At 38.8% G+C, this 26,608-nt stretch overlaps 1 protein-coding gene across 2 annotated transcripts in view; it reads left to right on the top strand.

Moving 5' to 3' along the window:
* LOC126246235 (mitogen-activated protein kinase kinase kinase 4) overlaps nucleotides 1–26,608 on the top strand; it is a 217,245-nt gene that overhangs the window by 141,010 nt on the left and 49,627 nt on the right. For both annotated transcript variants that reach the window (XM_049948380.1, XM_049948379.1), the window contains exons 15-17: nucleotides 1,633–1,794; nucleotides 7,540–7,755; nucleotides 21,941–22,274. In XM_049948380.1, coding sequence (XP_049804337.1) covers nucleotides 1,633–1,794; nucleotides 7,540–7,755; nucleotides 21,941–22,274 — 712 coding nt within the window. The remainder of the gene's footprint in view (nucleotides 1–1,632; nucleotides 1,795–7,539; nucleotides 7,756–21,940; nucleotides 22,275–26,608) is intronic.

Below are 26,608 nucleotides of genomic sequence, written 5' to 3'. Positions count from 1 at the left end.
ATCACTATGTTTTCGAGGGGGGGACGCAACAGCCGTGTTCTCGAGCCCCACCAGAATCGCAACCTCATAAATCGCAACATATTTGGGAGAAACAGCCAAATATTTGTGACAATGAAGATATAAGATTCATAGCTGTCTTGTTAGGATAATAACGATGATGAGGATGAAAAATAGTGATACCACAGATGACAGTCTAAGTAAACAAAGAAGGCAGTGAAGCTAAAAATTAATGTAAAAAGTTTCATTTTGTTTATTTTATTTCTCCTTGTATTAAAAAGGTAGACAGTCAGTAAATGGTATAAGTTTCAAATAGATGTATGCTAACAATTTAGGTAGAGAACGTTTATAATTTTGTTTAATCAGAATATGTAACATATTGCAGATACATAGAGAAAAAGAGACCCAATATTACATGGTCATGTGCATCTAGAACAATCACTGAAAGCAGTTACTTCCCTAAAACATCTAGGAGTATGCGTATGGAGCAGTTTGAAGTGGAGCAACCTCATAAAATTGATCACTGGTAAGGCAGATGCTAGATTGGGATTCATTAGAAGAATCATCAGGAAAAACAGCCCATCAGCAAAGGAAGTAGCTCACAAAACACTCGTTTGACCAATACGTGAATACTGCTCATCAATCTGGGATTTGTACTAGATAGGATTGACAGAGGCATTAGAGACGATTCAAAGAAGAGCAACACATTTTATTACAGGTTCATTTAGTAAGTGCAAAAGCGTCGCGGAAATGCTCTGTCAACTCCAGTGGCAGATATTGCAAGAGAGATGTTCTGCAGCATGGTATGATCTGTGTTAAAATTCTGAGTGTACATGTTCCTAGAAGAGTCAGCCAGTATTTTGCTTCCTCCTATGTATGTACTGCATAAAGACCATGAAGATTAAATTAAGGATATTCAATCCCACATGGAAGCTTGCCAGCAATTGTTCTTCCCGCAAACCATACATGACTGGAACAGGAAAAAGGGAAGTGACAGTGGTAGACAAAGTGCCCTCCACCACACACAGTAATGTGGTTTGCGATTGCATCAAGAAAATGAAAAATTCAGAGTTGAGAAAGGAGCTAGGAACGATGACTTGAGTTCACTAGAACGATTACCTGCAGCTTTGGAAGAAGCTTTCATATCATTAAACTGCAATTATGCATAAATGAATCTTATCTGAAACACGTTAGATTTCCAGGCCATCATTAGCCAAGGTTGAAATGTTGAAAAGCGCTTGTATGACAGTATTAAGCACAGTAAGACCAAAAAAAGGACAATAAAATCAATGTGCCAGTAAGAAAATGGTACAGGTTAGTGATGAAGGTATTGAAACAGTTGACATACTTGTGTCCTGTACTTGTTAAAGTGATCAGAAGTTGTTTCACATGCAATTATGTTGAATAAATCATAGAACTATTACTATAGTCACAATTATTATTCACATGATCCAAAACGCACATTTTTTTTTTCTATTGGTTACAATTATATGTTTTCTCAGCTTGAATTAAACAGAGAGGCAACTTGTTCCATAATGTAGTCTGTATATTGATTTGTACTGTGTAATTGTGTGGAGATAGATGTTGTAATGTTATTTTACAGCTGAAATATAAACAAAACTGCGGATTTTGTAGGCACGTGCTGTTTCCCTCTGTTCTGACATTACTACTACTATACGACTTGTGGAAGATACTTGTGATGCTCATGACATGACTGACCTTGAGGAATGTGACCGGTTACAAGTTCTGAATCGCTCAAGGGAAGTCTTACATTTTGGGTACAAATTTGGATTTGAGGTAAGCAATCTTCATTTGGTTGAATGCATATCATAAACAATTTTTATTTTCTTTGAAGTAGTAAGAATCACAAACTTCAATAATGTTTATTGCACTTCAGTGCGTCTTCTGTTGGTTACCTTTCACTACATATTATTACTTCAGTAAATGTCAATTGCATACACCTTGCTGAATGATACCAGTGAACAGGTATTTAAAGGATAATGTAGTAATGATTTGAAAATTTATGATTAATAATGTTTTGTGGCTGAGAAGTGTGTTCTTGATACATGTTTCATTTTTAATTTAAAACAACATTTCAGGACCTTTATGTAATGATATCTGCAAAAGAACAGACTGTAAAGCCTGGGATTAGAATTGTGTTTGCAACCTTTAACATCGTTAAATGTGAAAGAAAACTTGATTTATGTGTTCTGCAAAGCAAGAATGTCCCAGTAGTTAGTCGCTGAAAAGTGAAACAGTTATTTGCTTAGTGACTATATTGACCTCAGAATATTCTGTTCCAAGGGTAGCAAAGCCCGTAGCAAGGAATATATAACAAAGATCTGTAACAACATAACTATGTCAGCACTTCATCAGTGTGGCATTAATAGATTAACACAAACAGTTCATAAAGAACTGAACAGACATCTGTCCAATTACATTGTATTGTCAAAAATTGATTATTTTCGTTGTTGTATTAGCCCATATGGTCACCTACATCTACATCTACATCGATACTCTGCAAGCCACCATATGGTGCGTGGCGGAGGGCACCCTGTACCAATACTTATCATTTCCTTCCCTGTACCACTCGCAAATATAGTGAGGAAAAAATGACTGTCTGCAAGCCTCCATATGAGCCCTAATTTCTAGTATCTTTATCTTTGTGACCCATAGGCACAATGTATGTAGACGGCAGTAGAATCATTCAGCAGTCAGCTTCAATTGCTGCTTCTCTAAGTTTTCTCAGTAGTGTTCCTCCTTATGTAACCCTTTTGTCAGTCTTTGTTATCATCTGTCTTGGTCAAACTGTCATCTGTTTTCTACTCCTTTGTGCTAGTCCGTTCATTTATTTATCTCTACCATCCAGATTAATCAACACTTCACCCCTGCATATTTTCTAGTACTGATTTCATTGGACATAGATCGGTCCATTGTTATTTACTTTTACAAATTTTCCTATAACGATTTGTTTATGGTTCACTACACTGCAGGATGTTCTCCCAATTGCTTCTTGTCAATTAATTTGTATATTTGACAGCTATTTTCTTTCCCACCCTCCACTTACCTTGTTTATACATTTTTTCACATTTTTATGCATTTGTTTTCCACCAAACCAATATGATCAACTTTTTCTGCCATTTCCTACATTACTTTCTTGGCCAAGAAAAGTAGTTTGCACTTTCTTGTATGTTTTCCAGGTTTTGTAAGATTTTGTCTTTTTTCACGACTCTCTCTAACGATTTTTTTTTCCAATCATTTTTTCGCATCATGTAGGCCACTTCTCTGGTGAGAAATTCTTGTTTTATGTGTGTGTCCCCAGCCACTGCTTAGTGAGTAGATTTATTTTATCCTTTCAATTACAGTATATTGTCAATAATTAATTGTTTTTGATTATAAGAGGAAGTATTTTCCCAAATTAGTCCTTTGAAAAAATACAATGTCATCTAATATTCACAGATTGAACTATTGCTGCAGATATCAATATTTTTACATTGGTTAATAGACTGTTTAGGAATGCTCTTACATTTACAGATGAAGCTTTGACTATTGAGGTCACAAGCAGAATAATTTTGAGGAATTTGGAAGGGCAGGGATGGACAAATGATAGCCAAGTTTGAACAGGCTCATGATTTCCCAATATACTGTTGTGCTCAAAACAATATCGACGTTGCTCAATCAATCACATGACACTTCTAGGTGGTGTTGGTGCAAAGGATATGTGAGGAACTATGAACTAGCCACTACAGCTCTCTCTCCTGCTTAAAAAATATGACAGTTTTGTGAAACACAGAAGGAAATAGTATTAAATTCTATTATCTTACAAGCTCTTAAGACAGGGGCCGGTGGTGTACCAAAATTGTTTTGTGCTGCAATGGTTTCGAACATGTGTGGATACCATACTGGGCATCTGATAAATGCTTTAAGTAAAGATAAGATTGAAAAGTAAAGATGTTGTCCTTCAAAAACCATTACTTGATTCTGTATCAATATTTTATTTGATTATGAGAGACTGCAATGAGTTACGAAGTGGACTGCGAATGAGAAATTCAGTCGCTGTTCACAGTATTAGAATACTGGATTAAAATGTTGCCTGCTTGTAATCAGAACATGATGGTGACATTAAGGTGAAGCAAGAGGTAAAATTAATCCTGAATGAAATATCTAACAGAAGAAATAAATCATGTTAAACTGACTATAATTGTTGGTGGAAGAAAAAATTACAGCGGGGACCCATCATGTAGATAGTACTAACAGCCATCAGTAGTTCACAGGACGAGCAAAAGTTTGAGAATTGGACTGAATCATGATTGCAGTCTTTTTTTTTTATGCATTAGCTGCTGCTGTTACTTATCACTTGCACCCTAAAAGATACTGCAACCTGTGTTTCACAGTAGGTCGAGCACAGCACTACAGAGGGGTAATAGTGATACTACTGTGGCTGAGAACTAGGGTAAGTGCAGGATGGGGAGTAGTGAGTGGGCAGCAAATTAAATTACGCTGTCAAATATAGGAATCTATACTGTGTGCTTTGGCATTGTAGGAACATCTATCATGCTTAAACTGCAGTTTACCTGACTCCATTTGTAGTCAGAACTGCATTGACTTTAAAATTGGACAAATGCTCAACAATAGTATTTATTTCTGCAGGAGACAGTAAAAGCCTAGATAGTGGTGGTGTACTAAACTGTTTCGTGCTGCAGTGGTGTCAGTGCTCACCGTGACACATGACAGGAGAAAAAGGGTGTGTGTTACCTGCTAGTTCCATACAGCTGTCCACCTGCTTAGCTGAGTGGTAACATGTTTGCCTCTCATGCAGCGGGCCCGGGTTTGATTCCTGGCCAGGTTGGAGATTTTCTCCTCTCGTGAACTGGGTGTTGTGTTGTCCTCATCATCATTTCATCCCCATCACTAGCACGCAAGTTGCCCAATGTGGCGTCGACTTTAATAAGACTTGCACTCAGCAGCTGAACTTCGCCGGATGGGGCCTCCCGGCCAACAATGCCACATGCTCGTTTCATTCCCATACAGCTAATGAGAGAGAACAGCTGGCATACAATATGTTTGGCAGTAAGAGACATTGTAAGAGAGATTCTCGAAACACATCAAGCTAAGCATGAAAAAATACATAATTGTGCAATGTTTCATTATTTAGATATTAAATGGCAGCTGCAAGCTTGCCAAAAACATCGAATATGACGTATGAAATTGAGTCAGACAGACAGTTATCAGTTTCCGTTTCATCAGCGGTTATTATTTGATAATAAACCTTTGTCCAGTAATAATAAAGTCCTTGACAAGTATTTTGATGCCTTTTATGTACATGAAGTGCAAAAATGCAAGGAGGCATCCTATACCTAACTTTTACATCTTAAAATGTTATTTCCCACATTTTACATTTTCCCATGTGTTACACTTTTTTTTTTTTTTTTTTTTTGAGTCCCTGGAAAAGTGTAAAAGTGGGGTTTCACCATATGCATTCAGATAAAAACAGCTGTGTTCTCACGTCCCACAGTAATCACAACCTCAGACATTGCAATATATTTGTAAAAACAGCTAATTATTTGTGACAATGAAGATATAAATTTCACAGCAGTGTTAGGATAGTGATAGTACAAACAAAGGGCTTAGCAAGCAAAAAAGATAGAAAAGAAAACGGTCCACAGATTAATGCAAACCATTTCTTTTTGTTTATTGTATTTGTCCTCGTATTACCAAAATGTAGAGAATCAACAAATGACATAAATTTAGAATAGGTATAATGTTATCTTTTTAGGCAGATAATTTGTCAGTAAAAAAAAGTAAAGTTTTCTCAAGGAGCCTCTTAAAAAAATGAGAGGGAGAGAGAGAGAGAGAGAGAGAGAGAGAGAGAGAGCAGGGGAGGGGGGATGCAGGTTTCTTATATTCAGGGTTGTCTTGTACTTGGGTAAACATGGTAGATTTTTGTTGATGTCCCTACATTATTGCAGGTGAATGCCAGGATGGTTCTTTCAGAAAGGTCCTTGTTGATTCCTCCTACCAGTCTCCCAAATCTGAGCTGGTGTTCTCTTTATAATACCTGATAAGGGGCACTAAGCTCACTCTAACACTTCCTTACGTCAAACAGGTTATTTAGGAAACACTGATATTTCAGAAGTAGATATGAGGAGGAGAGTTGTTTTGTAATATCATCACTATTGCACATACAAGATGTTGTTTGATTCTGTACCATAATTTCTTTACTTAAGGGAAAAATACAAAATGATAGTCATAACTTCTTTTTTAATAATTTTCTGGTTATTATAAGAGTTCCAAGTTCCACTTTGAAGTAACACACGCCTGTAGCAGAAAGATGCTTGTCCTTTAAATTTAATGTACTACCTTTGCAGAATTATGGAAGTGAATCTATAAATTTTTTAGGATTTTTACTCTTTTTGTTACTAAAATGTTACACCACAGTGTACATTTAAAAAATGAAAGGATAATTTATCAGTTTTATTGATTGTTGAACTCCATAGCTGTCGATTATATTAATTTAAGAAATACAGCAACCAACCACTTTTTTATGTATTTTTTTATTATACCAATATGCTTTTTGAGATTTCACCCATCTTCAGTTGCCATAATACATGTTTAATCTTCAGTTATAAGTCATTAAAACATCGACGCAGTTTGAATGCTGCAGTTGGCCTGTGCAAATTAACAGTTTTCTTTAGCTCCTATATGTGGTGAGCTTTTATATTTAAAATATATTACGGGTTGTAAGTAAATCTAACCAGTAATATGTTATAAATATAAAAACTTCTGAAGCCTAGTATTGGTATGTTTCTTAAAACAATAAAATAAAGGATGTTCTACTGTTGAGACTCATGTGAAACCTATTACATATGTTACGTTAAAAGGCTAATTTTTTTTACTGCATGTAGATTACTGAAACTTTAAGACCATTTTACTGTTTACCAAAATTCAGTGGTTCTTCCACTGTTGTGGTTAGCATGTATTCAGTGATCCGATATACATGATTAGAACACTATAAATGTGTAGAGCTAGATGAACATTATTTCACCAGACAGATCCCTTTAAATGACCTCATTATGTAATTGGTTTCAAATTTTGTATTTTTTGTTTATTTTAAAATGATGTTTGCACATATTAACCAAAAGGAAAAAATAAAACATAATTCAATTAACACAGTTGCTTGTGGATACACAGATTTTTCTGGCATAGTAAATGTTGCTGCTTTTCACAGGTACGCCACCATACTTCATTACCCTGACGACACCATATTTTGACGGTCCAACTGGCCGCCACTTCAGGTGGGATTGCAGGTGCTCAATCATGCTGGCATGATTGTGAACCTGCAATCTCACTGAAAGATGGTGACCAGTTGGGACATCGAAGTATTGTCTCGTCGGGAAAATGAAATCTGGCTGCTTATCATGAAGAACATCAACACAGTTGCTTGTTTGCTGTGAGGAGCTTAAGTTCCAGTACCTGATATTTGCCCTTTTCCTCTAATCACTTCAAAAATTAATTGTAACTGTTTTACTATTTGTCTTTCAGTATCACAAAGAAGTCTGTCGTTTAGTAACAGGTGAAGTGAGAACAGAACTATCACATGGCCTGATCTGTTTTGCCCAGCAGTGGATGAAGTTTGTTAGAGAACGGTGTGAAAGAGGAAGAGGCCTTCGACCACGGTGGGCAAACCAGGGTCTTGATTTTTTGATGACTGTATGTGAACCTGAAAACACACAATATCTTTCTGACAATGATTTTGATGTGAGTATTTCTGTACTACTATTATTAATGTCTTTGTTGTTGTGGTTGCTGTTGTGATCTTCAGTCCAGAGACTGGTTTGATGCAGCTCTCCATGCTACTCTATCTTGTGCAAGCTTCTTCATCTCCAAGTAGCTACTGCAACCTACATCCTTCTGAATCTGCTTAGCGTAGTCATCTCTTGATCTCCTATGATTTTTACCCTCCACGCTTCCCTCCAGTACTAAATTGGTGATCCCTTGATGCCTCAGAATGTGTTCTATCAACTGGTACCTTCTTCTAGTCAAGTTGTGCCACAAATTCCTCTTCTCCCCAATTCTATTCAGTACCACCTCATTAGTTACATGATCTACCCGTCTAATCTTCAGCAGTCTTCTGTAGCACCACATTTTGCAAGCTTCTGTTCTCTTCTTGTCTACAGTATTTATCGTCCATGTTCCACTTCCATACATGGCTACACTCCACACAAATACTTTCAGAAAAGACTTCCTGACACTTAAATCTATACTCAGTGTTAACAAATGTCTCTTCTTGAGAAATGCTATCCTTGCCATAGCCAGTCTACATTTTATATCCTCTCTGGTTTGACTATCATCTGTTATTTTGTTCCCCAAATATCAAAACTCATCTACTACTCTGAGTGTGTCATTTCCTAATCTAATTCTCTCAGCATCACCTGATTTAATTCGACCACATTCCATTATCCTCGTTTTACTCTTGTTGATGTTCATCTGCTCCTTTCAACACACTGTCCATTCCATTCAACTGCTCTTCCAGGTCCCTTACTGTCTCTGACAGAATTACAATGTCGTCAGCAAACCTCAAAGTTTTTATTTCTTCTCCATGGATTTTAATTCCTAATCCAAATTTTTCTTTTGTTTCATTTACTGCTTGCTCACTATACTGATTGAATAACATTGAGGACAGGCTACAACCCTGCCTCACTCCCTTCTCAACCATTGCTTCTCTTTCATGCCCCTCAACTCGTATAATTGCTACCTGCATTCTGTACAAATTTTAAATAGCCTTTCGCTCCCTGTATTTGACCCCTGCCACCCTCAGAATTTGAAAGAGTGTATTCCAGTCAACATTTTCAAAAGCCTTATCTAAGTCTACAAATGCTAGAAATGTAGGTTTGCCTTTCCTCAATCTATCATCTAAGATAAGTTGTAGGGTCAGCATTGCCTCACGTGTTCCGACATTTGTATGGAATTCAAACTGATCTTTCCCGAGGTCGGCTTCTACCAGTTTTTCCATTTCTTTGTAAAGAATTTTTGTTATTATTTTGCAATCATGACTTATTAAACTGATACTTGGGTAATTTCACACTTGTCAACACCTGCTTCCTTTGGGCTTGGAATTATTATATTGCTTCATTTACTGCATTTTTATATTTTCTCCTTTCATTGATTAAATTCAGTATCCCTTCTGTCACCCAAGGATTTGTAGCCCTCTCCTTTTTACCTGCTTGATCCTCTGCTGCCTCCACTGTTTCATCTCTCAAAGCTATCCATTCTTTTTCTACTGTATTTATTCCCCCTGTTCTTGTCAATCGTTCCTTAATGCTCTCTCTGAAGCTCTCTACAACCTCTGGTTCTTTCAGCTTATCCAGGTCCCACCTCCTTAAATTCCCACTTTTGCCGTTTCTTCAGTTTTAATCTACAATAACCAATAAATTGTGGTCAGTGCCCACATCTGCCCCTGGAAATGTCTTAAAATTTAAAACCTGGTTCCTAAATCTCTGTCTTACCATTATATAATCTATCTGAAACCTTCCAGTGTCTCCAGGCCTCTTCCACATATACGAAGTGTTAGCAATGATTACGTTATGCCCTGTGCAAAATTCTACCAGGTGGCTTCCTCTTTCATTCCTTACCCCCAGTCCGTATTCACCTACTACTTTTCCTTCTCTTCCTTTTCCTACTATCGAATTCCAGTCCCCGATGACTACTAAATTTTTATCTCCCTTAACTATCTGAATAATTTCTTTTAACACATCATACATTTCTTCAATCTCTTGATCATCTGTGAAGCTATTTGGCATATAAACCTGTACTACTGTGGTATGCATGGGCTTCATGTGTATCTTGGCTACGGTAATGCATTCACTACAGTGTTCATAGTAGCTTATCCACATTCCTATTTTTTTTTTTTATTATTCATTATTAAACCAACTTCTGCATTACCCCTATTTGATTTTGTGTTTATAACCCTGTATTCACCTGGCCGGCAATCTTGTTCTTCCTGCCACTGAACTTCACCAATTCCTACTATATCTAACTGTAACCTATCCATTTCCTTTTTTAAATTTTCTAACCTACCTGCCCAATTAAGGGATCTGATATTCCATGCTCCGATCCGTAGAATGCCAGTTTTCTTTCTCCTGATAACGACGTCCTCTTGATTAGTGCCTGCCAGGGGAGCTGAATGAGGGACTATTTTACCTCCAGAATATTTTACCCAAGAGGAAACCATCATCATTTAACCATACAGTAAAGCTGCATGTCCTTGGGAAAAGTTACAGTTGTAGTTTTCCCTTGCTTTCAGCCGTTCACAGTACCAGCACAGCAAGGCTGTTTTGGCTGATGTTACAAGGCCAGATCAGTCAATCATCGAGTCTCTTGCCCCTACAACTATTGAAAAGGCTGCTACCCCTCTTCAGGAACCACATGTTTTTCTGACCTCTCAACAGTTACCCCTACACTGTGGTTGCACGTACGGTAACGCTGTGTGTATCGCTAGGCACGCAAGCCTTCTCACTAACGGCAAGGTCCATGGTTCATTAATGTAATGTAAAGTTACATAAATGGAAATTATTAGTAAGCATTCTCAACACTTTAATTCTTGAAATGATTTAGTATGTATATAGAAGAAGAGGTTTTATTATTCCATTGTCACATTCATCCAAGCCCTTAAGCCGAGAAAGATGCAACAGGATATGATATACTGTCTAACTTTGCACATAACTTCGTAAATTTTCTTTTTGTCTTTCCTTGGCAGAAGTGTTTCGACTAAACATTATTGTATAATAAATGTGTTTCATTCTTTCTGAAATGATAAAATAGCAATTCTCATCTAAACTCACCAAAAGATATATTTTAGATTAACTGTGTTGTTTAGGTGACCAACTGTCCAGTCACATTAATGGCACCACCTATCAGAAACCTGAATAACTATTTTTTGCAGCACTGTTCACTGTGAGATGTACAGTAAGTGTGTCAGTGAGGTTCTGGAAGGTACCGACAGAGATATGGAACCATGCCAACTCTGGTGCCATGGTCACCTCCAGTAGGTTTCTTGGTTGAGCATCCATGGTGTGAACAGCCTGATCGAGGAGGTCCCACAGATTCTCGATTGGATTTATATCCAAGGAGTTTGGTGGCCAGAGGAGTATGATAAACTACTACTAGTACTCTTCGAATCACACATGTACACTGTAAGCTGTGTGACATGTTGCGTTGTTCTGGTTGTGGATGTCATCAGGCTCAGGAAAGGGGCAATCCATACCAACTGGTCCAGTACCGGTTGCTTGACCATCTCAGAAAAATTTTATAATTGCTGGGTGAATTCCCCAATGTTTAGTAGTCACAAAAATATTTTTTAAAAAAAATTATGGTTTATTATTTTGAAATGGTGGCCATATTCGTTCCAGGCTGCATGCGTTTTTGCGTATTTGCAAGCATCTACTTTTTTACAATTATTCAGTAGCGGATAGTCCTAAGCCTTTCAGATAAAATGCATTTAGTTCAATGCACTCTGGACTACAAATTAACATCATTATCACTTAGCTGAATGTATTCTTTAATATATTTTTAATTGTTTAAAGTTATCAGCCACAAATTAAAAAAACTCAATTTTTGAACAGTAGTTTTCCAAAGAAAGATGAATTTCTCAACTTTAATATTTTTTCTGCTATTACACTGTATAGTACAGTTACTTTTTATTGAGCATCAATGGTGAGCAGCTTACACTTAAAAAAATACACTGTTTTAAAAAATGGATTTTTTAAATTACAGTACAGTAATTGATCAGACGAGTCAAAAATATGTTTTTTGACATCTGTGTTATCTGGAAGGCTAATCAAATAAAGTATACCAATTGCATAATGTAACACACCACATTACACCAGCTAATGATTATTTGTCGAAACAATGCTGTGGTAATTGTTTTAGCAGGCTATCAATTGCATCTGCATGCCTATACAAGTCTGATTGTTGCCTTCCCCCTTACACCAACAATTGTCTACTCACACTTATTTAGCTAGATGTTCTTGAAGCGTGCAGTTGAAAAATGGTGTCTCAGTGTTCTGTTGGTGTTATTATTAATGAAGCATGTCATAAAAGTGTGTATGGAGTGTATCCTGAAGACATTACTTTAATCGAAGATTACAGCGAAGAAGAAAAAGTGTTGTTTTACTTATTAGTCGGCCCAGAGGTCAAATCAATATGCAAGTACCATGAAATGAAATACTTAAAAAATTTCATCACCTTTTTGGTTAGTCTTGTGTGGACCCTTTTGAGAAACATAAGAAACCGATGAAACCGATAACAAAAGGCCTGCGAGAAATAACATTCATACCAGGAAAAGCATTGTGTCGAACATGTTATTCTAAGGTATTTGTAATTCACAAGAGAATGGATAGTGAAACCTGAGATACAGAATTTTGTGACTTATCAGCAACCGTTAAAAAAGTAGATACAGCTTGTAAAATCCTGAGTATATCGGCTGCTAGTAAAATTAGAAAATTAAGTCGAGATAAAAGACCAAGTGCCTTGAATACAAAAATTGAGAAATTGGCAACTACAGTCAAAAATAATTCGGAAGTTTCATTTCAAAATAAAATTTGTACTAAAACAGATGGAAGTTCTAAAACTTCACCAACCAAATATTATGATTTGATAGAAAAACTTAAAACTAAATGCAGTACTTCAAACAAAGAGGATAAAATTATCAGTTTACTGCCAAATTCTTGGAGTAGAGCAAAAGTTAGTGATGAATCTAATGTGCAAGAATGTCTTGTTAAGTTAACAAGGCAATCAGTAAAAGAACAGGGAATTTTACCAGCATTACAAAAGAAAAGTGCATCTAATTTGGTAGATGAAAAAACAATCAATAAAGTTACTAAGTACTATGATGATGACAGTAACAGCCGTTTGATGTCCGGCAAAAGAGACTGTGTTTCTGTGAAAGAAAATGCTTCTAAGATTCAAAGACAGAAAAGGTTAATATTGTGTAATTTAAATGAACTATTCACTGAATTTAAAAAAGAAAATCCTCACATTAAAATTGGAAGATCAAAGTTTTGCGAGTTGAGACCAAGATGGTGTATTGTTGCAGGGACATCTGGCACCCATAATGTTTGTGTTTGTATCATGAGAACATAAAGTTGATGATAGATGGGGCCAAGCTAAGAGTTGACTATAAAGACCTTTCGGAAGTTGTGGTATGCAATATTGACAATTACAATTGTATGATGTGAAGATTGTCCAGGCAAACAGGCCTTACTTGACATGTTTGAAGAATCCGAAGAAGTCAATTTAATGCCTGACAGTATAAAATACAAACAATGGGTGACAAGACAGAACTGAAATAGTGACAGTCATAAAATCACGAGAAGAGTTTTTTCAACTGTTGGTGGCTAACCTTGAAAATTTGAAAATGCCTCATTTTATTGGAAAAGCTCAAAGTAAATTTTTTAAAGACAGAAAGCAAACCTTGGCAGCTGATGAATGCTTAGTTCTTGCTGACTTTTATTCCTTTGTTGTTCAAGATGAAGTAAAACGGCACCACTGGGTAAACAAACAGGCCACAGTTCATACATTTGCATTCTGTTGTAAAGATTAAGATAAACTAATGAGCCACAGCTTTTGTGTCGTAAGTGACTACCTTGAACACAACACTACAGCAGTGTACATTTTTCAACTAAAATTAACAAACTACATTAAACAGAACCACCCTTCCATTAAAAAAACTGATTTACTTTTCGGATGGGCCTGCAAGTCAATATAAAAACAAAAATTTATTAACATCTCCTTTATAAAGAAGATTTTGGGTTTGATGTAGACTGGCACTTTTACACTTCATGCCATGGGAAGAATGCTTGTGATGGTGTCGAGGGTACAACAAAGCGAGCTGTCATAAAAGCAAGTTTGCAGTGGGCCGATGACAATCATAACACCTCCAGAAATGTTCGAATTCTGTAAAAAACATATCAAAGGAATTACCTATGTTTTCGTACAATGTGAGGAAATACAAGAAGTCTATGACAGTGTCTTGAAGGAAAGGTACAACACTTGTCAGCAGATTAAAGGCATTCAATCTTTTCATTGTTTTGTACCCCATTCACACAACTTACTGAAGTGTAAGATCACATCAACTGCGCCTGTGTTTACGATGAACAGTGGAGGATTGGCGGAGTTGCTAATATTGACTGTCAAAACCAAGATGTGCATGTTGTATTTTATCACCCTCCAGGACCAAGGACATCTTTTAAAAAATTGAGAAGGATCAAGTTTGGATGCCACTTAAAAATGTACTAAGGAAGCTGTCTCCCATGGAATTTACAACTGCGACTGGGCAAACTTATAATCTAACACCCAAACTGAGTGAACAAATTTCTCAAATGTTCAGTGAGTGATGTACTAAAAACAAATAACATGAGAACAATATAATGTAATTAGTAGGCTTATTTTCAATAAGAAAAGTAAGTGAGCATAGATATGATTAAATTATGTACTGTAACTGATACATTTTATTCCCTAAGCCTAGATATAGCAGATGTTAAAAAATATATTTTTGACTCGTGTTTGTAATTTTTTTCCATAACTTCCAATTGAATCTCAAAGTTGTAATTTATACTGAAGTTTGATATCATAAAGGTCTGTTAACTGTGAAATGTTCAGATTTTTATCTGGTCCCCCATCAAAGATATTACAGGCCACAATAGGGAAAAATTTAAAAAAAAATCATTTTTTAAAATAGTGTATTTTTTAATTGTTAGCTTCTCACCATTGATATTCTATAAAAAGTAACTATACTATAGAGTGTAATTGCAGAAAAAATATTAAAGCTGAGAAATTAATCTTCCTTTGGAAAACTACTGTTCAAAAATTGAGTTTTTTTTAATTTGTGGCTGATAACTTCAAACTGTTAAACATATATTAAAGAATACATTCAGCTAAGTGATAATGATGTTAATTTGTAGCCCAGAGTGTGGTGAACTAAATGCATTTTGTCTAAAAGGCTTAGGACAATCCACTACTGAATAATTGTAAAAAAATGTAGATGCTTGCAAATATGTAAAAACGCATGCGGCCTGGAACAATTATGTCCGCAATTTCAAAATAATAATCAATGAATTTTTTAAAAAAATATTTTTGTGACTACTAAACATTGGTTAATTCGCCCAGCAAATATAAAATTTTTCTGAGATGGTCAAGCAACCAATTATTTTTTTCTTGGACCACTTGCTATGGATTGACCCAAAAAACAAATTGTGTGTAGGGGTGGACATGGTCCCCAAGGATAGAGTCATACTTATGTTGATCATAATGTCTGCCACAATGACGAGATCACCCATAGTATGCTGTTGTTCCTGAACCCTTTTGACGATTGTTCCAGGTTGTTTGCTGTGAGACATTTCACGTTGCAAACCCCAACAGTATAAAATGTGATTCATCCGACAAGGCCATCTGTCACCGTTCAGGAGATGTCCAGTTGTGGTATTGGTGTGCAAGTTCCAGCCTGTTTTGGTGATAAACTGCAGTCAGCTTGGTGCTATGGACCATGCACCTGCAGCAGAGGCCCACACGCAGCAATATTTGCTAATCCGGCATTGAGGGGAGACTCCTAGTAGCCCCTTGGTTCATTTGGGTGATCTGTTGATCACCAGTTGCAAGTTGCAGTTCACAGCAGCCGTCATTCACTCCTGTCATCTATGGCCCATAGTGCATCACAATTGCCTGGGCACCAGTTGTGGATAGTGGATGGTTCCACTCTTAACTCAAAAGCCAATGGTCAAGCACTTTCGGACTTTAGATATATTGCACTGTTTTCACATAATGACGACTGCACCGTTTTCCATGTCCTTCAACATGCTTTAATCCCATCCACTACTAGTGCTGCCACCTGCCGTCTGTGAGTGGTTGTTGCACATTAATATCAAATGTAGGCCTCTCTCTCTCTCTCTCCCTACCTCTCTCCCTCTCACCCTCCCTCCCTCCCTCCGTCCCTCCCTCCCTCCCTCCGTCCCTCCCTCCCTCCCTCCGTCCCTCCCTCCCTCCGTCCCTCCCTCCCTCCCTCCCTCCCCTCCCCCTCTCTCTGTCTGTCCCACTCTCCCCCTCTCTGCCCTTCTCTCCCCCCTCTCCCTATCCCTTTCCCCCTCTCCCTCTCCCCCCTCTCCGTCTCCCTTTTCTGCCTCTCTCCCTGTTCTCTCCCTCTCTCCCTTTTCTCTCCCTCTCTCCCTGTTCTCTCCCTCTCTCCCTTTTCTCTCCCTCTCTCCCTTTTCTCTCCCTCTTCTCCCCCTCTCCCTCTTCTCCCCCCTCTCCCTTTTCTCCCCCCTCTCCCTTTTCTCCCCCCTCTCCCTTTTCTCCCCCCTCTCCGTTTTCTCTCCCTTTTCTCCCCCCTCTCCGTTTTCTCTCCCTTTTCTCCCCCCCTCTCTCTCCCCCTCTCCCTTTTCTCTCCCCCTCTCCCTTTTCTCTCCCCCTCTCCCTTTTCTCTCCCCCTCTCCCTTTTCTCTCCCCCTCTCCCTTTTCTCTCCCCCCTCTCCCTTTTCTCTCCCCCCCTCCCTTTTCTCTCCCCCCCTCCCTTTTCTCTCCCCCCTCTCCCTTTTCTCTCCCCCCTCTCCCTTTTCTCTCCCCCCTCTCCCTTTTCTCTCCCCCCTCTCCCTTTTCTCTCTCCCTTTTCTCTCCCCCCTCTCCCTTTTCTCTCCCCCCTCTCCCTTTTCTCTCCCCCCTCTCCCTTTTCTCTCTCCCTTTTCTCTCCCCCCTCTCCCTTTTCTCTCTCCCTTTTCTCTCCCCCCTCTCCCTTTTCTCTCTCCCTTTTCTCTCCCCCCTCTCCCTTTTCTCTCCCCCCTCTCCCTTTTCTCTCCCCCCTCTCCCTTTTCTCTCCCCCCTCTCCCTTTTCTCTCCCCCCTCTCACTTTTCTCTCCCCCCCTCACTTTCCCCCCTCACTTTCCCCCCTCACTTTCCCCCCTCACTTTCCCCCCTCACTTTCCCCCCTCACTTTCCCCCCTCACTTTCCCCCCTCACTTTCCCCCCTCACTTTCCCCCCTCACTTTCCCCCCTCACTTTCCCCCCTCACTTTCCCCCCTCACTTTCCCCCCTCACTTTCCCCCCTCACTTTCCCCCCTCACTTTCCCCCCTCACTTTCCCCCCTCACTTCCCCCCCCCACTTCCCCCCCCACCCTCTTTCTGCCCTGCTTGAAAATAAAATACGCACAACATCAGAAATTTTATTTTGATTTTTTTAAAGATGGTGTTAGTTAAGTATTCCTTTAAGTTTGGTCTAGGGGTAGCATCTTTGATTCATAATCAAAAACGTCTTCGGTCCCGGGTTCGATCCCTGCCACTGCCTAAATTTTGATAAATAATCAGCATTGGCGGACGAAGACTTCCGGCATAAGAAGTCAGCCTCATTCTGCCAACGGCCTTGTCAAAGAGGGAGGAGGAGCGGATAGAGGTTCAGGGCACTCTCTTGTCCTAGGGGTGGGAAATTGCCCCTAAAGGCGGAAGAATCAGCAATGATCAACGACATGAGGATGCAGAAGGCAATGGAAACCACTGCATTAAAGACACGTAACGTGTATCCACAGGACATGTGGCCTGTAATTGAAGAAGTGTCATGATGATCTCTCCATTGGCAAAAGATTCCGGAATAGTCCCCCATTCGGATATCCGGGAGGGGATTGCCAAGGGGGAGGTTACCATGAGAAAAAGATTGAATAATCAATGAAAGGATAATGTTCTACGAGTCGGGGCATGGAATGTCAGAAGCTTGAACGTGGTAGGGAAACTAGAAAATCTGAAAAGGGAAATGCAAAGGCTCAATCTAGATATAGTAGGGGTCAGTGAAGTGAAGTGGAAGGAAGACAAGGATTTCTGGTCAGATGAGTATCGGGTAATATCAACAGCAGCAGAAAATGGTATAACAGGTGTAGGATTCATTATGAATAGGAAGGTAGGGCAGAGGGTGTGTTACTGTGAACAGTTCAGTGACCGGTTTGTTCTAATCAGAATCGACAGCAGACCAACACCGACAATGATAGTTCAATTATACATGCCGACGTCGCAAGCTGAAGATGAACAGATAGAGAAAGTGTATGAGGATATTGAAAGGCTAATGCAGTATGTAAAGGGGGACGAAAATCTAATAGTCATGGGCAACTGGAATGCAGTTGTAGGGGAAGGAGTAGAAGAAAAGGTTACAGGAGAATATGGGCTTGGGACAAGGAATGAAAGAGGAGAAAGACTAATTGAGTTCTGTAACAAGTTTCAGCTAGTAATAGCGAATACCCTGTTCAAGAATCACAAGAGGAGGAGGTATACTTGGAAAAGGCCGGGAGATACGGGAAGATTTCAATTAGATTACATCATGGTCAGACAGAGATTCCGAAATCAGATACTGGACTGTAAAGCGTACCCAGGAGCAGATATAGACTCAGATCACAATATAGCAGTGATGAAGAGTAGGCTAAAGTTCAAGACATTAGTCAGGAAGAATCAATACGCAATGAAGTGGGATACGGAAGTACTAAGGAATGACGAGATATGTTTGAAGTTCTCTAATGCTATAGATACAGCAGTAAGGAATAGCACAGTAGGCAGTACAGTTGAAGAGGAATGGGCATCTCTAAAAAGGGCCATCACAGAAGTTGGGAAGGAAAACATAGGTACAAAGAAGGTAGCTGCGAAGAAACCATGGGTAACAGAAGAAATACTTCAGTTGATTGATGAAAGGCGGAAGTACAAACATGTTCCGGGAAAATCAGGAATACAGAAATACAAGTCGCTGAGGAATGAAATAAATAGGAAGTGCAGGGAAGCTAAGATGAAATGGCTGCAGGAAAAATGTGAAGACATCGAAAAAGATATGATTGTCGGAAGGACAGACTCAGCATACAGGAAAGTCAAAACAACCTTTGGTGACATTAAAAGCAACGGTGGTAACATTAAGAGTGCAACGGGAATTCCACTGTTAAATGCAGAGGAGAGAGCAGATAGGTGGAAAGAATACATTGAAAGCCTCTATGAGGGTGAATATTTGGCTGATTTGATAGAAGAAGAAACAGGAGTCGATTTAGAAGAGATAGGGGATCCAGTATTAGAATCGGAATTTAAAAGAGCTTTGGGGGACTTGCGGTCAAATAAGGCAGAAGGTATAGATAACATTCCATCAGAATTTCTAAAATCATTGGGGGAAGTGGCAACAAAACGACTATTCATGTTGGTGTGTAGAATATATGAGTCTGGCGACATACCATCTGACTTTCGGAAAAGCATCATTCACACAATTCCGAAGACGGCAAGAGCTGACAAGTGCGAGAATTATCGCACAATCAGCTTAACAGCTCATGCATCGAAGCTACTTACAAGAATAATATACAGAAGAATGGAAAAGAAAATTGAGAATGCGCTAGGTGACGATCAGTTTGGCTTTAGGAAAAGTAAAGAGACGAGAGAGGCAATTCTGACGTTACGGCTAATAATGGAAGCAAGGCTAAAGAAAAATCAAGACACTTTCGTAGGATTTGTCGACCTGGAAAAAGCGCTCGACAATATAAAATGGTGCAAGCTGTTCGAGATTCAGAAAAAAGTAGGGGTAAGCTATAGGGAGAGACAACCAAGAGGGAATAATAAGAGTGGATGATCAAGAACGAAGTGCTCGTATTAAGAAGGGTGTAAGACAAGGCTGTAGCCTTTCGCCCCTACTCTTCAATCTGTACATCGAGGAAGCAATGATGGAAATAAAAGAAAGGTTCAGGAGTGGAATTAAAATACAAGGTGAAAGGATATCAATGATACGATTCGCTGATGACATTGCTATCCTGAGTGAAAGTGAAGAAGAATTAAATGATCTGCTGAACGGAATGAACAGTCTAATGAGTACACAGTATGGTTTGAGAGTAAATCGGAGAAAGATGAAGGTAATGAGAAGTAGTAGAAATGAGAACAGCGAGAAACTTAACATCAGGATTGATGGTCATGAAGTCAGTGAAGTTAAGGAATTCTGCTACCTAGGCAGTAAAATAACCAATGACGGAAGGAGCAAGGAGGACATCAACAGCAGACTCGCTATGGCAAAAAAGGCATTTCTGGCCGAGAGAAGTCTACTAATATCAAATACCGGCCTTAATTTGAGGAAGAAATTTCTGAGGATGTACGTCTGGAGTACAGCATTGTATGGTAGTGAAACATGGACTGTGGGAAAACCGGAACAGAAGAGAATCGAAGCATTTGAGATGTGGTGCTATAGACGAATGTTGAAAATTAGGTGGACTGATAAGGTAAGGAATGAGGAGGTTCTATGCAGAATCGGAGAGGAAAGGAATATGTGGAAAACACTGATAAGGAGAAGGGACAGGATGATAGGACATCTGCTAAGACATGAGTGAATGACTTCCATGGTACTAGAGGGAGCTGTAGAGGGCAAAAACTGTAGAGGAAGACAGAGATTGGAATACGTCAAGCAAATAATTGAGGACGTAGGTTGCAAGTGCTACTCTGAGATGAAGAGGTTAGCACAGGAAAGGAATTCGTGGCGGGCCACATCAAACCAGTCAGTAGACCGATGTCAAGACTATGAATAAAAGAGAAATCAAAAGGCTACCATCTTTTGAGAAATGCCAAGTTGCACTGTGGTTTGGAATCCATGTTAAGCTGTAGGCCCCTACAACTGGCTGTGTAAGTCACTTCAAAGGTTTGATGAAGGCAACAACTCACCATCTCCTACAGGACCATGCCTAGTAAAGCACTACGGTGGTAAAAACGATCTTTGTAGGATTATATTGCAGTAGAAGATAATTGATGAATTAATCAGCAGTACAGAGTTGCTGTTAAAGATTGTTTAAGAAAATGTATTGTATGTACTGGAAATATCATTGACATAATAATGTGTTAATAATAATTACATATAGATTGTTTCAAAGTAAGTGCATGATATTACACAGAATTGTAGCTAAATATTGCTCTGGGGTATTGGTAAGTTTCAGTAAGCTGATACTTATAACTGAAGTAGTTTTGCAGTGAACCCATGGAGCATTGTCATCACATTCTTTCTTAAAGTATCTGTCCTTTTTGTTACTCAGTTAACATAGAGTATTTTCCATACATTTTCACCAATTCTTATATTATTTGCTCTGCATAGATTCTTCCTGAAACTATAATTGTGTTGCAAATGATTTCTGTATTAATTGTTCTGTAAAATTACTGAGAGAGGTTGAGCATTGTTTAAATCACTGGACAATCATTTGAGAGGTTTCTTTTTAATCTCCATTCAGCCATACAGAGTTTTTATTTGAACTTTTGATCAGTCTGTAGTGGCATTGCTACCAATGAGCTTTAGAAAATTTGGGAATTTTTAAAGTATTCTCAACTTGCACTACGAGTGAACTGCAGGGAACCACAAGGGGAATTTTTGGTATGAATCAGTGGATTACACCATTGGATTCCTAGTGTGATATTTAACCGATTCTGCTATGAAGTAACAGTCTGCATAGATCTCTTAGAAAAACAGTAAGTTAATGGCTATAAGCAGGAAATGAGGACATGCAATGTAGATTATTATGTGTAGGGCCATTCTTTCGACTAACATTGCAAATTACATTTTATTTTAATGCCTTTATTGTACTGTAAATCATGAACTTCTGTCTTGCATTAATTGCATACAAATTGATCTAAATTTTTTCATTTGGTTGATTTTTTTTAAGGTAACAGATAAAAATTACATTATCTTCAGAAGCCAACACTACTACATCTCCTCCTCCTCCTCCTACTCCTCCTCCTCCTTTTTAAACTGTAGTTTCATTGGATATTTTGCATCAACACAATTTTCCGGTATTATAACTGAAGTTCAGTAACATTGTATAATGGTGCCTGACATTTGTTTAAGATAAATTGTGTATCACTTTGTGAGTTCAACATTATTTCCATTGCATTTACATATTTCCTGAGTCAATTCTTTGTATTTCAGGATCTGAAGAGAAGCATTGATGGGTGCATATCACATGTAATAGGCACGGCAGTGACAAACAATGAGAAATGTTCATTGAATCAGCAACATAATCCATTGTATGGACATTTGCCACGTGCCTCTTTTGATGGACAGTTTCCTCGTTCTCGTGGAAGTTCCCCAGCACGAACTAAGTCACCATCTTATCGATCATCTCGTTCCTTACAAGACACAAGTGTAACACCGCCATTTCCTCATGCACAGAGGTCAATCTCAGCCTGTGTCAGTGCTCCAGTGGATGAGACTGATGCTGTGAATAGCAAAACGGCAGTGACAGTAAATATCCCATCTGGAGGTAATAATACTATTACTATTGAGGAATAAATATTAGCGAGGGTGAATGAATGTAAGTTAAAAGGTAGAAGTATGCATATTCAAGTGAGGAGGCACTGTAAAATACAGGCAGCTTCATCTTTTAAACGATGCCTATAACAGACAAGAATATATTGTCGGACCTAGTGGTCTAGAGGTAAAATAGTGTGCCTGGATCTATGAGGGATTGAATCGTAGTCGACCACGGATCTTTCAGTATGCATTTTGACCTAGTATTTACTTCTCAGTGATGTGGATATTTGCCAGAAACAACATTTGCTTCAGATTTCACCAGATGGATGACAGTGTCAGGTTAGGATACTTTTTTCGCTTTGTAATAGATGGCACTGTAATAGTCACAAACATATAAGTACGTGGTATTACGTAACATTCCACCAGTGCGGACGGTATCCTGCTTCGTGATACATTACCCGTGTTAAAATGGACCGTTTACCAATTGCGGAAAAAGTCGATATCGTGTAGATGTATGGCTATTGTGATCAAAATGCCCAATGGGTGTGTGCTATGTATGCTGCTCGGTATCCTGGACGACATCATCCAAGTGTCCGGACCATTTGCTGGGATATTTATTTAAGGAAACGGGACGTGTTCAGCCGAATGTGAAACGTCAACCACAACCTGCAACAAATGATGATGCCCAAGTAGGTGTTTTAGCTGCTGTTGCGGCTAATCTGCACATCAGTAGCAGGAAAATTGCGCGAGAATTGGGAATCTCAAAAGCATCGGTGTTGAGAATGCTGCATCAACATCAATTGCACCCGTACCATATTTCTATGCACCAGGAATTGCATGGCGACGACTTTGAACGTTGTGTACAGTTCTGCCACTGGGCACAAGAGAAATCACAGGACGATGACAGATTTTTTTGCACGCACTCTATTTAGCGATGAAGCGTCATTCACTAACAGCGGTAATGTAAACCGGCGTAATATGCACTGTTGGGCAATGGAAAATCCGCGATGGCTGCGACAAGTGGAACATCAGCGACCTTGGCGGGTTAATGTATGGTGCGGCATTATGGGAGGAAGGATAATTGGCCCCCATTTTATCGATGGCAATCTAAATGGTGCAATGTATGCTGATTTCCTACATAATTTTCTACCGATGTCACTACAAGATGTTTCACTGCATGACAGAATGGCGATGTGCTTCCAACATGAAGGATGTCCGGCACACAGCTCGCGTGCGGTTGAAGCGGTATTGAATAGCATATTTCATGACAGGTGGATTGGTCGTTGAAGCGCCATACCATGGCCCGCAGGTTCACCAGATCTGACGTCCCCGGATTTCTTTCTGTGGGGAAAGTTGATGGATATTTGCTATCGTGATCCACCGACAATGCCTGACAACAGGCGTCAGCGCATTGTCCACGCGTGTGCGAACATTACGGAAGGCAGACTACTTGCTGTTGAGAGGAATGTCATTACACGTATTGCCAAATGCATTCAGGTTGACGGACATCATTTTGAGCATTTATTGCATAAATGTGGTATTTGCAGGTAATCATTTTAAGTTATAGTAATTGTATTTTATGTTCAATAGTTGAAGCAATCAGATAATAAAATAAAGTAAATATACACATCATCTAAGTCATAGAAAAAAGTACCCACATTATGCAGAGTATGTACATTTTGACAACAAAATATATTGCTGGTAATGTACATCTTGCTGCCTCATCTGTAACTCAACAACTTCCGACTGAAGTAGGTATTGTAACTAAACGAGAGCATGCTAAAAACCAGCTAAAAATTAAAATTGCCAAAGAATTTATGGAAATTCTGTGAGGGTGCGAGTGTAAATTATAGTTAAGTACTTGGTAGCCTAACCTGAAATTATGAATGTTTCCAAGATTAAAACTACATATTCAAGATAAAACATAGTATTATGTATTGTGTATCTCCTGTGTGACCACTTCAGTAGGGCATGTAGCCTGACCTATATAAATAAAAACTAAAGCAAGCAGCCTTGTCTAAGTATATACATACAAGAATTTCCTTTATTATATACATACAATGTCATTCATTAAAGTCATAAAAGCTACAGGACACCATGAATACAAAATGAATCTTTCAGATTTTTGGAACTGCAAAAACCAGCAAGGAATATGTAGTAATGCAAGATGCATGAACCATATCCAATTGGCTGATAACATTTTGCTGTTTGCATTTACTGCATATAAACATCAATGAATGGTATGAATTAATAGAACAAGTTTTAAAGTAAGTCTATGAGCATCAATACCTTCCCTTTACTTGCGATTCACAGTTCTTCGTAGAGATAAGGTCTGTCACTTCATTCTTTATTAGTCAGACTTTCTTGACCACACTGGAAGCATCTGCACAACTAAACACTATAGTTCGTGTCATGTAGTAAGGCAGACCTATTTTCAGCCATTTTGCGCTTCCCCTACCATTAACTGCTAGCAGCCAGTAAAATTCGTTCTCTTTCCGAGCAGCTAACCGCAAGTTACAAACTAGACTGTGAGAATCTCTCTTCCACGTGCTGCACTGTTTTCGTAATTTGCGACAGTGCAGTTTCATTCACAGAGCTACCGAATTATTCGTTCAGATGTTGATGTTACTTTCTTCTAGCAGTATAGCTGTGAATGTGTATCTGTAAACGGTTTGGTGTGATTTCCAAATGAAAATATCATGTGACAGCAATAAAGTGAAGTTCCTCCAAGAAAATTTAAATTAAATTGTGTGCCTACACAGTATCATCTTAGTTGTGTGACTGGATTCAGGATTTCCTGTCATAAAGATCACTGTATTTAATAATCGATGGAAAATCGAGTAAAACAGAAGTGATATCTGGCGTTTGCAAAGAAGTGGTGTAGGTGCTCCTCTGTTCCTGATTTAGTAAACAATTTAGAAGACAATCTGAGCTGCCCTCTTTGACTGTTTGCAGATGATGCTGTGATTTACTGTCTTATAAAGTCATCAGAGATTAAAACAAATTACAAAATGGCTTAGACAAGATATCTGCATGGTGAGAAAAGTGGCAATTGGCTCTAAGTAATAAAAAGTCTGAAGTCATCCACATGAGTACTAAAAGGAATCCACTAAATTTGGTTTACAGGATAAAGTACATGATTCTTAGGCTGTAAATTCAACTAAATACTTAGGGATTACAGGCACGAATAACTTAGAATGCATCTATCACATGGATAATGTTGTGTGGAAAGCAATCCAAAGACTGTGGTTTATTGGTAGAACACATAGAAAATTCAACACATCTACTAAAGAGACCATTTACACTATGCTTTTCTGCCCCCTTCTAGAGTATTGCTATCAAGTATGGGATCCACAGCAGATAGGATTAATCAAAAAAGGTCAAAGAAGGGCAGCTTATTTCATATTTTCGCGACATAGGAGAGAGACTGCCATATATGTGATACAGGAGCTGGGGTGGCAATCATCAAAACAAAGGAGTTTTTCCTTGTGGTAGGATTCTCTCATGAAATTCCAGTCACCAACTTTCTCCTCAAGAATGTGAAAATACCTTGTTGGTGCCCGCCTACATAGGGAGGAATGATCATCATAATGAAATAAGAGAAATTCGAGCTTGCATACAAAGATTAAAGCTTTCTTGTTTCCTTCATGCTGTTCAAGAGGGGAATGGTAGAGAAATAGCTTGAAGATGGTTCTACGAGTGCTCTGCCAGGCACTTACTGGTAATTGTGAATTGCAGAGTAGATGTAGATGTAGATGCAGATGATTCACAAGCAGTTGAGGAGTTTTATGTCTCGCATTTATAACTTCTTCAAATGTGAGTCTGAAAGCGATACTTCCATTTTTAACATTTTGGAGACTCGGGAATGAACTACAGAAGCATGTGTAGGGAAGAGAACTGTGTAGAGAATAGTACACAGAAGTGTTGGAGCTGCAGAAACCTCAGGAAAAATTTGTTTTCGTGGTGCTTGAAAATCATTGAAATTGCAAGAATCTGTAAGCCTGCATATATCTCAGCACAGGAAAACTGGGCTACAGGCTTTATTCAGTGTGGTCACAGGAGAATCAATGAATAAATATTACAGCTTGTGAGAATACAACTCTCAACTTAAAGTTAATCTGCCAGGAACAATACATCAAAGTTACCCTGTCAGTATGCACTAATAACACCGAGCGAGGTGGCGCAGTGGTAGCACACTGGACTCGCGTTTGGGAGGACGACGGTTCAATCCCGCGTCCGGCCATCCTGATTTAGGTTTTCCGTGATTTCCCTAAATCGCTCCAGGCAAATGCTGCGATGGTTCCTTTGAAAGGGCACGGCCTACTTCCTTCCCCATCCTTTGCA

Source organism: Schistocerca nitens, chromosome 1, assembly GCF_023898315.1.
Source record: "Schistocerca nitens isolate TAMUIC-IGC-003100 chromosome 1, iqSchNite1.1, whole genome shotgun sequence".
Classification (NCBI taxonomy): domain Eukaryota; kingdom Metazoa; phylum Arthropoda; class Insecta; order Orthoptera; family Acrididae; genus Schistocerca; species Schistocerca nitens.
This window is presented reverse-complemented; position numbering and strand designations above follow the sequence as displayed.